This window comes from Haliaeetus albicilla, chromosome 5, assembly GCF_947461875.1.
Source record: "Haliaeetus albicilla chromosome 5, bHalAlb1.1, whole genome shotgun sequence".
NCBI lineage: Eukaryota > Metazoa > Chordata > Aves > Accipitriformes > Accipitridae > Haliaeetus > Haliaeetus albicilla.
The window spans coordinates 8,382,022-8,396,388 of record NC_091487.1 but is presented as its reverse complement, the minus strand read 5'-3'; the positions used below and the strand labels follow the sequence as shown (position 1 = coordinate 8,396,388).

Genomic DNA, 14,367 nt, shown 5'->3' with positions numbered 1-14,367 from the left:
GCATCATAATTGGCTTTCCCTGTTGAGAGAAAAGTAAAAAAATAAACTTTTTTTTCCTTCTAATTTAGGTCATTAGAGGTTTAATGAAATTCTGGCCAAAAACCTGCAGTCAGAAAGAGGTAAGTGTTACTAGTAGATAGCTGGTAATAACAAAACATAAGAGTTATTTTGTTCTACAATATAATAGGCAAGGAATCTTTAGATATTTCCAGGTAGGTAGCACATGCTGTGGTGGAACTTGGTATTAATTCTTGTAGGTGATTTTCCATATTTGAATTCTGTTTTCTTGGACGGTTTTGATTATGAAGATAAAAGCTTGATAACCATGGTTTCTATTCACAAAATAAGCACTGGTTCTTCTGCAGAGATTTTCTTTTTGTTTTAGAAAGGAGAAAATAAACATTGTTTAGGACAGATTGGAAAACACTGTTAGATTTGGAGTTGTTTATGTGTGAGGATAGTATTTTTCCAGGGAAGATGAAAGATATTTTATTGTCTGGTGTTTACCTACTAAACATGTAAAAGAAGCAGTTAGACCTTTGCATTTTTATTTCAAATTCTTGATGCAAATCTGAGTTTCCCTAATGAGATTTTGTGACACAGCAAAACCATTACTTTGAATATTACTTCAAAAAATGAGGTAAAATCAAGAGACTCTCCATAGTTAACAAAGTTTAAGGCTTGGCCAAATCCTTTGTCTGTATGAGGCCAGGTTTTCAGCACGGATATACTGGTGCAGTTCTGAATTTTGTTGTAAAGGACTACTTTAAATACAGCATTTGCACACACTTGTCCTCCTTCTTTTAAGAGACTGAATCCAGAAGCTGCTACAGGTAGAACATTTTTTGAGAGAGGGTCTTGCAGAGCTAGTGAGGCTTCCATTTCGCCCTGAAGTAGAATTTGAGGGTTACCAGTATTTTGCTGATCAAGATGATTCAGAGGTTTTATATTCAATGCTTCCTTCTTTGTCTTTAGGTCATGTTCCTAGGAGAGCTGGAGGAAATCTTGGATGTAATCGAACCATCACAATTTGTTAAAATCCAGGAACCCTTGTTTAAACAAATTGCCAAGTGTGTCTCTAGCCCTCATTTTCAGGTCAGTGGTAGAGGTTATTGTTTGTATAGGAATGTGCAGTCTCAATTTCAAACATAACACCCCCCAAATGTAAATATTATTTTACGTTATGTGGTTTTAAATACTTGTCTTCTGGATTTCTACGGAAGAGGGTATGTTGCAGTGGAAGTTTAGTTCTGAGCTCCATGAATAACTTGTTAGACATATCCGGGGTTTCAGCACAGAAGTTGCTGCTCTGAGCCACCTAAGGCCTTAAACTGTATCCAAGCAGACTTTGAGCCCTTCTGACTGTAGGTGACGGGTACTTACCATATGGCCTTCAGATTGACAGACCATATAGGATGTATTTGCTCCCGTTTTTAGCGTGGTGGTGTGCAGCATTCATGTTTTCCTACTTCCTTCTGTAAGCAGATGTCTGGTCAGAGGTGATAGAACCCATAGTCTGTTTTCTTCACATTGCATAATGGGAAGAAAGGAAGTGAATAGGATTTAAATTGAATCATATATGAAGAGGAGAAAGGATTCGTGGCCTGTTGTGTCTCAATATTAAGCTAGCTATTGTGGCACAAAGGCAGATGTGACTGTTTTCAGCTCTTCCTTGGACTACATTTGTTTCCAGCATAATTTAGATCAGTGTTTTCCCTCCTACCTCCCCCCCAGCTCCTCCCCAAGGTGATTATTATCATTGGTACCTTCCCCACACTTATGATCTCTCCCCCTTATTCAGCTCAGCTACTGGGCCTTTTCCTGTCTCCTTCCTCCAGTATCCCAGTACTGCTCTCTCCCTTCTGACTGCAGTCGCAGGATTGAGGGAAAGGGGTGATGGGAAGTCTGTCTGCTCTCCCTTCCCCTGCACAGCTGCAGCATTAATGCAGTGTCTGCACCTGGTCTTCAGCGAGTAACAACATACCACTCGGGGAAAGAGAGAGTGGATGCTGTGGGATCTGAATTATAGCATAAAAACTTAATGCCATTAAGGCATGTTATGCTGCTGATTAGAGTTTTAATTTCAAAGGTAATGATTCCTGTTAATTCATCTTTGTGAAATTTCTCTGTGATTTGTTTTTCCTTCAGAAGATTACAAAATTATAGGTATCTGAATTCCTGTTAATATTTTATTCCTTTGACTCAAAGGTGGCCGAAAGAGCACTGTATTATTGGAATAACGAATACATCATGAGTTTGATAGAGGAGAATTCAAATGTTATACTTCCCATCATGTTTTCCAGCCTTTATAGGATTTCTAAAGAACACTGGAATCCGTAAGTTCTTACCATTACACTTGATCTTACCTTTTGACATACCACTGATAAACTTAGGGAATGTCTGCTGAAGAACACCTGAACAAACGGGAGAGATCCAAATTCAAAGCTGCCATGAGCAGGTGCAACTCTGTTAATGCCAATATATATTAGTCTGTACTTGAGCTTGTCTCAAAATGTTTTTAATTATCTGGTATGTGTACAAAAATCAGTACTTTATGGGATAAAAATAGATCTCACGAGTTGGAAAAAAGAGAAATTAGATGTTACATTGTTATTGAAGAAAAAGTGTTGCTCATCAAGCATTTCTCCTACACACCTACACAGTTTTTTATGAACTCATTAACGTCTTAAGCCTGATCACAAATTGTCTAGAAGAATATTGCTTGGCACTAATAAATCTTTGTGGCTGTATCATGGATGATACTGATACCTCTGGCAGACCTCTGGTACTAGCGTTTTTCTAAACATCTAAGAAGCATATAGACATCCGTATATTCTTAGCTTGAGCTGGTTTTTCTAAGTTGAAATAAATACAGCTGTTCCTGTATTATGCACAGTAATAGAGTAATTGCTTCATATAGATATCATGTTAATTTGGAATTTTTATTTCTAAACTGAATAACCTAGTAGAAAGTGTTTTAATGGAAGATACTGTTACAGTTAGATGCCATGTATTCTACACTTTAGTTGAAAAGTTTTTTTAAGTCAAAGTGGTTACCATTTTAGTAAACCGAACATTTTTAATGATCTGTGCTACATTCAGGTCCCAGTTGCTTTAAGACCCTACTGTAAAGTATTTCTAAAATATTTCCTCTTTTAAAACACTAGTCTTTTTGTTCTGTGTTTAGCCAAACCTCAACTTTGTGTGCTTTCATGACAAATCTAATGCTACTGGAAAGCTTTTGTAATTAACGCTCATCACAAAAAGACACTTTCCATGGTGTAGTACCACATCACTAGTCTCCAATCTGCCCGTGCTCCTGCCCAGCCTTTTATACTATGCACTGGGATGCTTCTGGTAATGAGAGTATTCCAGTATCCCAGTTCTCAGAGTTCTCATACCCACAGGAATGTTGTACCTTTGACACACAAGCCAGGTTAAGATACATGTAAAACAAAGAAGGTATTTAAAGAATTTTTATATTCATAAGAACGTTTTTAAATGCAGGCAACAAAAATGAAAGTTTTATTGAAAGAGGTGAATGATAGATGGGGGGAGCGTGGGAAATGGTGCATAGTTTGTTTGCTATGTAGGTTTGCTCCAAAGGTTCCTGGCACCTGTAATTTTGATACACTGCCTCCTGGCTGAAGAGCTGTTTCTTAAGCAACCCCATGTCTGTATATGACAACCATTGTAGTGGATCAGGAACTGGGATCTCTTTGATAGATAATCTATTCCAAATTATTTGAAAATTTTTTAGATTTGTTTCTTTCCTTTCTCCCTTTTCAGTTGCTTTGTTGTTTCTTTACCTTCAACTCTGCCACAAAGGAATTTTGACCTCTAGATAATCAGACTGTTGGCAGACCCATCTTACTTGGGAAATGCTAGTATATTTTAGGTTAGTTATCCAGTCAGATGATATAAAAGAGTAAACTCACTCTACGTTTTTTGAGCCTTTGTGGGACAGAATGCCTTTGAAGCCTTTTTGAAATAATTATTGTTATACACAATTTTTTCCTGTATGAACAGATCATGCCTGTCATGTTTTACACAGTTAAGCAACTTGAATTCAAATAAGCAGTGGTGTATTGGTTCTTGCGTAAGGTCAGGAATAGGAATAAGCAAAGTAGGCAGACGTTTATAGAGATATGTCTATAGATATACAGATACTATATATATTTTATATATATATATACACACACACACGCACACAGAGTTTTACACAGATACTGCAGCACTTATCTGAAGGACTTGTGGGTTTTTTAAGAGTTTTTTGCTGTACCAAAATGAAAATGAATGTGAAATGTATGAGTACAAGGAAATCACTCTTGAAATACAGCCTTGTCTTTTGCATAGATGCACTGAATATTCAGCTTCATAGAAAAATCATAAGGAAATATGAATCACTCCCATTTCATGTTTGAATTCTATTCCTTCTGCCAGCACTGATGATTTGAATCCCTGGAGTTGCATTCAAAATTGCACTACAGCATGAGGGAAGAGTCTGTAGTTACATGTAATAGCTTTCTGTTGTTACCTTTTACCCTAGAGTTTTGGTTTGCTCCATTTAAGTAGTCAGTAGAGACGTGAAAGCTATTCTCACCTTTAAATATGTTAATCAAAAGTAGTTTCACTGAAATCAAAGAATTTACGTTATCATACTTGCAAGAGCAGAATTGGTTGCAGAAGTGCTGGTAAGAGAAGACACTTTTATTTCATGTTTGATTTCACTTGAAACTAATAGATTCCTTTCTTTTTTCTTTTTAAATGTTTCACAGGGCTATTGTGGCTTTAGTCTACAATGTGTTGAAGGCATTTATGGAAATGAACAGCACCATGTTTGATGAGCTGACAGCCACTTACAAGTCAGATCGTCAGCGGTAACTTTTTAAAGCTTTTTTTGTCAGCGTGTATAAGGCCTGCTGTTTAGTTTTTCCCTTACACTCAGGTGCAATTGTGTAGTCTCACACATAATAGATATAATGCCTTATTTTCCCCCCTGCAAGATGTAAGCTAGTATCATGTACAGGTTGTTCTTTACTCCTTATGAAATACAGTATCCATTGCATTGCTTGGGAATCTGCATTCCTCATGGAATTCCTTTTGATGCCATATTCCAAAAGACTTAAATGTATCAAGATATTTAATAATAAAAGAAAAACAAGGGTTTAAAGATAACACTTTGCTTACAGACTTCAAAAAAGTCTCACTGAAGTTTGGGAAGAGACGTGAGGGAAAACCCTAAGATTTGATTTTCTAAACTACTGTTCTTAGGTTAGATGTGGTCTTAAAGCAAAGAGGCATCTCTCAATCCTTTTATTTCTTATTCAGTAGCTGAGTGTTTTAGCATGCAGGATCCTTAGATACACCGTTCATACAATCATTCGTTCCACCCTAGTAAAATGCTTTTTGTCTTTTCTCCTATTTTCCTTAATCTTTGTTTTCCAATTATAGTGCAGCATCTTTTCTCAAAAGTTTCAGCTTATCCAAAGCATCAGGTGAAAAAAATGAGGAAACTTCAGGAACTCTGAACAGTTTGAAACTTCGTTTAAGTTATACCTTTTCTGTGACTCAGGGTTCCCCCCAAGCAAACCAAAGGGTACTGTATGACATCAGACCTTGTTAGGTTAGTATAGTCTCTAAAGGCTCCTGGGGACCATACTTTTTGAATTGTGTGACTGGAGCCACACTGTCCTTTTGTTCCACTTCACTGTTGTAAAAATACAAAGTTTTATACACAAAAAATCTGCAACTGAAAGGTTAGTTCATTAATACAGCATTTTACTTTTAAAGACTTAGATCTATAATTGAGCTAAGATTTTAGATGAATTCTGGGTAGGTGTTGATAAATAAGGCTCAATCTGCTAGGGCAGCTGAGACAACACTGCCTGGTTTTCTAGCAGGAAAGGCAGAGAATCTTAGGGCTGGTCATCTAATCCATTTACTAAGGGACCTCAAGTGACTTAAATCAATTTGCAATTGCACTTTGCCCCTTAAGATGAGGCACTCTGCTCTTAACAGGACCACACAGTGTAGTAGTATGTCCCGTGTCTGGATCATGTGTGAGGTTTATTGACTGAACTGCACAAATAATTTTTCTTAAACCTACTAGACGTTGTATCTCCTGTCAAGGCTGGTGCTAACCATTTCACCATTTTTATTTACTACTTATCATTTTAAAACATTTAAATACCTGAATGTATAAACTGGGATATTTACCTTAATGTTTACAGAAAATCTTTAGTATCTTAATAGAACCTCTTTTCAAAAGGGTAGCTTTGATATCACTTAAAGCTTGAGGAGAAATATGCTCAATATTAATGACTACGATAGGTCAAATAGGTAAGTTGGATGAGGTGATCATCCACTAACAGTCTTTTAGGTAGGCAGGCATATATTTCAAAATGATTAGAAGAGAAATACCTGGTAAGTAGCCTGAAAATATTAGGCTATTTCACTTATTCTTATATTTAATTTTAAATCTTTCAAGTGACAGTAAGGTCCTTTTTTTAAACCTGTTCTTCAAGGGTTTATGTGAAAGTTGTTTGTATTCTTTTGTATGTTTAAAATACTCTTGGGAAATTAAAATATCAAATAAGTGAGCCAGATGTTGGTACTTTGACCAAATCAAGATGTGTAGGAATGTTTCTAATCTGCTGAAATATTTTTCAAGAATTCTCTATTGTGACTGGCAGGGAATCTGTATCTCTATAATTGTTAGATTTCCATCTCATCTGAACCTACAAGGTGATGTAATAGAAATTGAAAGCATTGTGTACTTTGCAGTATCAAGGAGATTTATTCAAAGTAAGCTATGGCAGAGGCAGGAAATTTAGAAAGCAAATAATGCAGGTAAAGTAAATGTTAGGTTAGCTTTTAATTTTATCAAATCAGCCGTTAAAGTCTGTTGTTAAAGCAAATGCTACATAGCTTTTGTAGGAATTTGGTAAGGAAAAAGAGTGAATCACTGAACAAAAGGCATGTCTTGTAGCTTGTACTTTCTCTTGGCTAGTACCTAAGCCATATTAAAGCCACCAGTCAATCTAAGTAAGAACAGTGATTCTAAAAGAATAAAGGAATGCTTGTTCTAGAAAGTGGCTGTTATTTATAAGATTAAAAAATACCTTGCTTAAATAAATAAACTTGAAAATAATTAAATGCAAGTTATTCCTGCAATGTTAATTTTTATCATCATTGTATATTTGTTCCATAAGTCCCCTGCATTTTTTTTCTGCTGCATTACAAATTAGTGTCTATGAACACTGTCGCTTTGTTCAGCTTATGTTTTATGTTCTTTTCATACTGCTTTGTTTAGTGATACTTATGTAGGTAAGGAAAAGCAAAAAAAAAAAGAAATTATTTTTAAAAATGAGATATATGTTAGGAAAATGGCAGTTGTGTTCAACAAAATTAGTCCTGGTAATTAATGTCAACTATATATATTTATTTAACATAAATATTCTACAGTCTTCTCTCCTGCTAACTCTTTGTTTTATTTCATCTGTCAGTGAGAAGAAGAAAGAGAAAGAGCGTGAAGAACTGTGGAAAAAACTGGAGGATTTGGAATTAAAGAGAGGTCTTAGACGTGATGGAATAATTCCAACTTAACAAAAAAACAAAACAGCATTATTAACCTGTGGAGTCACACATTTATGTAGTAGAAGATGGAGCAACAGTTTTCTGTATTGTGCAACTTTACAGTAGATTTCACATTTGTTTCATTATTACAACAGCACTGTATATACCTGTCTCTAAGTAAAGGAAAAAAATAAGGACTTTAATCCAAAGTTTGGACAGCAGATGGACTTCTCAGAACTTTGCAAACATAATCATTGTTTTAACCCTTCTTTAAAACCAGTCTTCAAAGATCTGTTGATGAAAATTGCGATGTCAAATTCCATTGTCAAGACCTGTTCCTTATTTATCGTTAGCAGAGAGTATAATACAACTTTCAAATGTGAACAATCTTAAAATTTAGCTTGTCTTTCTGCTAAACTGTTAAGTGTATTTATAGTAAAAGAGAAAAAAGACTGTCATTTCCTTATGAGTTTGTGTAACATCCTCCTTCTCTGGATAACTTTACTGTAATTTGACTTTTTTTCCTTTTGCACATCTTCATAAGTTGAATGTCCATTCAGATCAGGGCCATGAAAAACATAGGTCCTGAATAAAAGTTTTGTTTACTGGTGTGAGCATTTTTTTAGTACCAGGCTGTCTCTGGTGCTTCCTTAATTTGAACATTAGGAGTTAAAAAACAAGTAGGTGATAAACATAGTAGGAAAGGGAGCTGTGGATTCATGCACCTATTTATTGCAAATCCAAATTAGTGTCCGCAATCCTTTAAAAATGGGCAGTGGTAACACCCTGGACTTCAGTACCTAACCAGTATTAGTGGTATGACATTGGACACACATACTGGAGTGGTTTTAGAAATACTAATTGCTAAATTATTACAGTATGTTTTTATTGGACCATTTTGAAAGAATAAAGACAAACGCTAAACAGTGCAAGCATAAAATTGCTCTCCAGTGGTCATGGATCTAATTGGAAATTGAGTTGAGATAGCAGTTTGGACTGTTTGGAGTTGTTGCCTTACTTTTTAATATGTATTTATAAAGTGTTCCAGCAAAAGAGGATGTAGCCTCTAAGAAACATACTATAGTGTTTTTGTGGTTCTAGTACTATTACTCATCACAGTACCAGCCCTATGGTCTTAGCTGGAAAGGATTCTGGATAATATACTTCTGCATTCTCATCTGGATGCTCATTCCTAACTACTGTATTTGTTACCAAAAGTGGTTCTACAAATGCTACTGAAAAAATTCTGGAAATCCTAATGTTCTGAGTATTAATAATAAAGTTTAAAATGCTTTTATATCAAAGGTGCATTGTGACCAAATTGTTTAAAACAAAAGAAAAAAAATATACAAAAACAAAGGAGAGGGCTGTATTATAAGTATACATTATTGGCTATCTGCTTTGTATTTGAAAGTGGAATCTTACATCTTTGGTAGGTAAAATGCTGATAAGACTTATGTACAGTATATATTTAGCTAATGCAGTTGCATTATTATATACCGAAAGGTATGTGTTTCAGGATTTTTCTCCAGGATGCTTTTGAACTGTTATAGACATATGACAACAGTGAATTGATAATCCTAAACCATCAATCCAGCAGTATTTACAGTATAAAACTGAATTGGTGTTCATGAGTCTTTGTGATAGTTGCAAACATGAATTTATGACCTGTTGCCATTGATAGAAATAACAGTATAAATACAAGCTTGTATATTTTTCTTCCTACCATTTAAATATGCAGTAGGATTTGAAGTTTTCTTGTTTTCAGGCACGGAAAAGAGGTAAAAAGGAATTCCCTCCTAGACTACTGACTGTTTCAGGATTATCAGGTCACAGTTTGTACTCCTGCATCTGCGCACACAAATGTTGTAAACTCAACGATTTTGTAAAAACTTGACACTGTTAATTCTGGAAAAAAAAGTGGAACTAGTCATATGCAACACCAAACACAACATGGTTTAGTGGGGTTAATATGAGCTTCTTTTAAGAACACTGACTGGGACGCAATGTAAATTAGGCAGTTACTGTCATAGTTGAAACATTTTATTTTAAAGTGCTGAAGCAAAGGTGCAAGCTGAAATACTGAAGATTAAATAAATTTATAACAAATCATGTCCCTTAGCCCATTGATTTTGACAGTCTTTTATTTCTGTTACCAAAAAAATACTTGCTAGTGTGATTTCTGTGTGAAATGATCATGCTTTACAAGAGGGTGGACTTAAACTCATGCTCAAAGACTATGTTCAATTGTGAAAAACTGAGATAGAATGGAGGAAAAAAGATTAATGTTTTCCACCTGGTGGAGTAAAACACAACAATGTGAAATTAGAAAAAGCACCTTGTCCTGTACTTAGAGTTTAGGTGAGTGTTGTTTGTTCATAACTATTTTTGGTTTTGACATGACATTCTGGTATTGATCATACAAAACTGATGAGAACCTGATGGGTTGCAATATTTTGTTACCTCTGATGTTACCTCTGATGTGGGGATAGTGGGGAGTATCTAAAGTTTATAGATGATTTATCACTTCCAAGAAGGAATGTTTCTTTAAGGTGAATGAGACGATGTGATATTAGTCACTTGACTCTAAAAGGCTGATACGACACTAGGTTGCACTGTGCGATGTACGTGAAGAAGCACTTGCCACAATGATACGACCGTACCCCCGGGATCCACTGTTTGCCGCAATCCAAATGTGATGTCCTGCCACCCTGCAGATCTCCCATTGGTATCAATTGGAGTTGTAGGCAAAGAAGAAGGCAGCGTATGGGCCCAAGTGTGATCAGTGCGTCTATTTAATTATGCTTTCGTTTGCTTCTTGAGTTCCAGAAACTACCTTTATTTGTGTAAATGTTTTTATTAACTGCTCGTACAGCAGTTGTTGGGTGGCCGCTCGTGTCCTGTACCATATTGGTTTCAGGAGAAAGGATTGAATGGTCTCTGCTAAAAGGAAAGAGCTGCATTTTCAGTACTAGGGCATTGCATCAGGTCATGGGGATATAACAACTGTAAAAGTAAAGTTCCACTCACATACTTTAAATTGAGCACACATTGCTTTCTTCATCTTGCAAGTCTCCCTTACTGTTTTCCTTTCATTGCTTTTGAGTGTTTTTTGTCTCTCTTCCAAAGGTTGGAATGCTTTAAATAAAAGTATTCTAATGCCATTGGAGCATTCACTAGCAGGGTTACAGTAAATTTAATCTTGGTTTTGTTAGCATAAATAAAAGGATTTAATTTATTTTTTTATCTCCTATATATGGAAAAATCGAGGGTGTTAGAGCCAAGAATTGCTTGAGTAAGAAATGCAGCAGCTGTACTTACATTATATGTGTGTAAGTACAGCCTCAGGCTCTCTCACTCTATGGAAAGGAAAATATATTAGGAGCTTTAAAAAACTTCATTGTTTTGTGAGGAGGGGGAAAGACTAGGTTTTTCTCCCCCACAATAAAACTGAAATAATTTGCTTTTACTTCTGTCCTGGGGAACAAAGATGGCCTTTTCTCTTAATTGTGTAACAATATCATCCCAAAGCAGTTGCCCTAAAACAAGACAAAGGTGACAGTGCGCAAGATTGAAGAATGTTTTTATTTACACGTGGCTTTTTTATTTTGGCTCACCTGCTACCCTTAGCAGCTCTGTAGTGAGCCACGAATTAGTTTTTGTAGTTGATATGTGCAGCAGATTTTGTATAGCCCAGTTTTCCGTTTTGAAGTCTATGAAATAGTATCTTGAAACAGAATGGAACTAATTTTGATTGAAAACTTATCCAAGTGTTGCTTCCCATCCACAGAAGCATACACTTTTTATCATGACCTCTCTGAATACAAGTTTTTGTTATTTGGATCACTTACTGTAAATATGTTGTATTCATAACCTCATGCAATGATGAGGAGTTTTCAAATATAAATAGTACCGATACATTTCTTGTTGTTGTCCTATTTTTGATTGTAGTATAGCAAATGACCTGTCATGCTTTTTGTTTCAAGGTTAGCATTAGATTCATAGATCTTAATATTTTAGCATTTCATTGTTTAAGCAGGAGAGGGCAGCAAAAGTTCATTTTTCCCCATAGGAATGCTCTGGTCCATTACTGTTTTTAAACTTAGATGCATTTAACTATCTGTGGGTAGGGGGGAAAATGAAACGTTTTTTATATATATTAAAAGGTGCATATGAAAATATATAGACTGGTCCAACCAGACTGTGAAAATGTCTTCTACTTTACATCAAAATAATAATAAAAGAAAAATACCTTCCACCTCTGGATATAAAGTACAAGCAGTTCTTAAGCTCTTGGATTCAAATGTCATTCTTTGGAAATAGTTTACTTTCTTAAAAATGGTATCAAAGCAACTCAAACTCAATGGTGCTCCCAGCTATAAATGTGTAATCCTCCTCTTTTGCACATGCTCAAGAGGCTCTGTACTGTGGGTGCATCTAAATAAAGAAGCAATGAAGTGTTTTCCAGGTGCTTGCCTTTTTTTTCCACCTCGTCCCATCTAAACTTCATGTACCTTTTCAATAGTGAACTTCCCGCAATCAGATATCCATTTGCATCAATTAAATGTAAGGATACGTGTCTAAGAAAATAACACCCAAACAGTGAGGTGGCAATTTAAGTTTCTGCCAGAATTACTGTAGTAAACGCTTAGTTTTCATTAAGGTTTTTTTTTTTTTTTTTAAAGGTCCTCTCATGATGATGAGCATCCTCGTACTGCACACAAGCACGCCTGTGAGGGAGGTAAAGAGCAGTGGATGCAGAAAACGGACGTTAGAGGCACACAGTGTTCTTTATAAACCCTTTGAGCCTTACACCTTGCAGCTGGTGAAGGAGCTTGTTCTTTTATAGCATCGTTCTACTGTTTCAGTCCTTGTACTACTCTGCCTTGCAGTTTGGAAGTGAGGGCAAGGCTTAAGAAGGTTACGTACGTGGGAAGCATCCTCTGGAGAGAGCCATGGATAGAGCCTGGTAAGGGGTAGTGCTGGTGAACGGCTTTAGCAGAAGCGCAGTAGATACAGATGCTGCAATAAAACTGGAGGCAAGATGTATCAAACATCTACTTCTGATGTTAAAGTGTCAGTTTCCTACGTGAATTATTCTAGTAGTCTAATTCTTAAAAATTCTTTCCATTTCGATTTTTTCCAAATGAAATTTTCAACACTTGGATCTTGCATGCCTCTGTTAGAAGAGCTCATTATCTCAAATCTCTCTAAATACTTGTAAGACAATATTCAGATCACTTAACAGCCTCATGTCCCTTTACTTTCTTATTGCAAGGCAAGTATGTTCCAAAGAAGTTAGAAAAAATGAGAACACGCAGGAAGTCAGCCTTCAGGGTAGGATTTGTCTTCAGTGCTTGCAAGTTAGAAAACAACCTTTAAAGGATTGGAATTAAAAACTGAAATTAGTTTCCTAGTTTTGGTAATGATAGTTGCTTTGCTAATTTTCAGTCTTTGTCTTTCCTTCTTGGGAATGTTTTGGTTTCTCATATAATAGCAGAGTGCCTAGTTTATCTCAGGTTTGGACCCCACATCACAAGTCCGTGACCTACAAAAGTAGGTTTGTGTGCAGGTAAAGGCCGTTCCCAAGTCTGTATTCAATTATTGCTTCAATGTGCAGTAAAGTAATAGCTTGGGTATTAAACTAGAAACTGATACAAGGTCTTGCATTATGAGTTCAGATCTCTCTATGGTTTTAGAGATTAATTGCTGAAGCCAAAGCAAATATCCTGAATTTGTTGGTAAACACCTTGAAAGAAAGTGTACTAATCCACTGTGAGCAGTGACTGCAGGCTTTTCTGGAAGTCTCCATCACATGAAAAATTGTCATACTGAAACTTTCTTTTACTATTTTTCTATTTGGTTCCACCCCTGCCGATTCATTTTGTGTATTCAGTACTTTCCCCTCCCTGAAATTACTGAAGGTGTGAGAAGTTGGGGATCTCTCAGGAAGGATGGAAAGCTTGCGATACATTTGAAGAAAAGCATATTTTGTATTGCTGGACAGTGGCTCATGCCTTTGATACACACTTGAAAAACGTCTGAGAACTTGTCTTGCGTTATCCCTGAATCTGGGAAGGCCTTCCAAAAAGAGAATGAGAGGGGTATTCTGTACAGCTTCTGAATCTTGTCTCTGAAATTCTTACTTTGTCACTGCCTGGGACAAGTTTTTGCTTGTGTACAGAGCCTCTGTGCTTCACCGACAGAGCAAGCAGCAACCCAAGAGACAGTATTTGTAGAGCATCTGGTGGGTGCGGAGCGGTGCGCTGGGGGTGTGCGTGCCCACCTGCCAGCCAAAGCAGGAGGAAGCTCGAGCATAATTTCCCTGACAGCGAGGAAGGAAAGACATGGTGTTTGTGCAAAGGTGTGTGCAGACCTCCAGCAGCAAAAGGCAGAGGTTACCTGCAAACCTTTTTTGAATTGAGCAGGCTTGGGTCAATTTTGAATCTTCACCTTCCAGTGAAGCAGACGTCATGGTCTAGTTGTGTAAGCAAACTGGTCAAACAATCCAGCTCAATTTTCGGTATCTTTCAATATTAATTCTGCAAAATGTACTGAGTAGGACTACAGCATATGCTCATCTGTCGTCCCTAAGACTATGCGATGACTCCCATGCTTTTCTAGATATTACTTTGGCTACGTAGATAACGTGCATAAGTGGAAAATCGCTGTATACTTCACTATCTCAAACCAAGAGGGGCATCTGCATTATATAGTCTTCCATTTCAGGCATCTTGGAGGCAGCAGGCTAAAGTCTGCAGTTGACAGATGTCAGAGTAAACTGAAACT

The 14,367-nt window shown here is 36.5% G+C and overlaps 1 protein-coding gene across 4 annotated transcripts in view; it reads left to right on the top strand.

Annotated features, from left to right (window-relative positions):
- PPP2R5E (protein phosphatase 2 regulatory subunit B'epsilon) overlaps window positions 1–12,040 on the top strand; it is a 77,301-nt gene extending 65,261 nt beyond the window's left edge. For 3 of the 4 annotated variants that reach the window (XM_069783231.1, XM_069783230.1, XM_069783233.1), the window contains 5 exons: window positions 69–119; window positions 976–1,095; window positions 2,209–2,336; window positions 4,779–4,880; window positions 7,509–12,040. In XM_069783231.1, coding sequence (XP_069639332.1) covers window positions 69–119; window positions 976–1,095; window positions 2,209–2,336; window positions 4,779–4,880; window positions 7,509–7,608 — 501 coding nt within the window. In that variant the 3' untranslated portion in view covers window positions 7,609–12,040. The remainder of the gene's footprint in view (window positions 1–68; window positions 120–975; window positions 1,096–2,208; window positions 2,337–4,778; window positions 4,881–7,508) is intronic. The other variant, XM_069783232.1, reaches the window with a different exon arrangement.
- The last annotated feature ends 2,327 nt before the right edge of the window (window positions 12,041–14,367 follow it).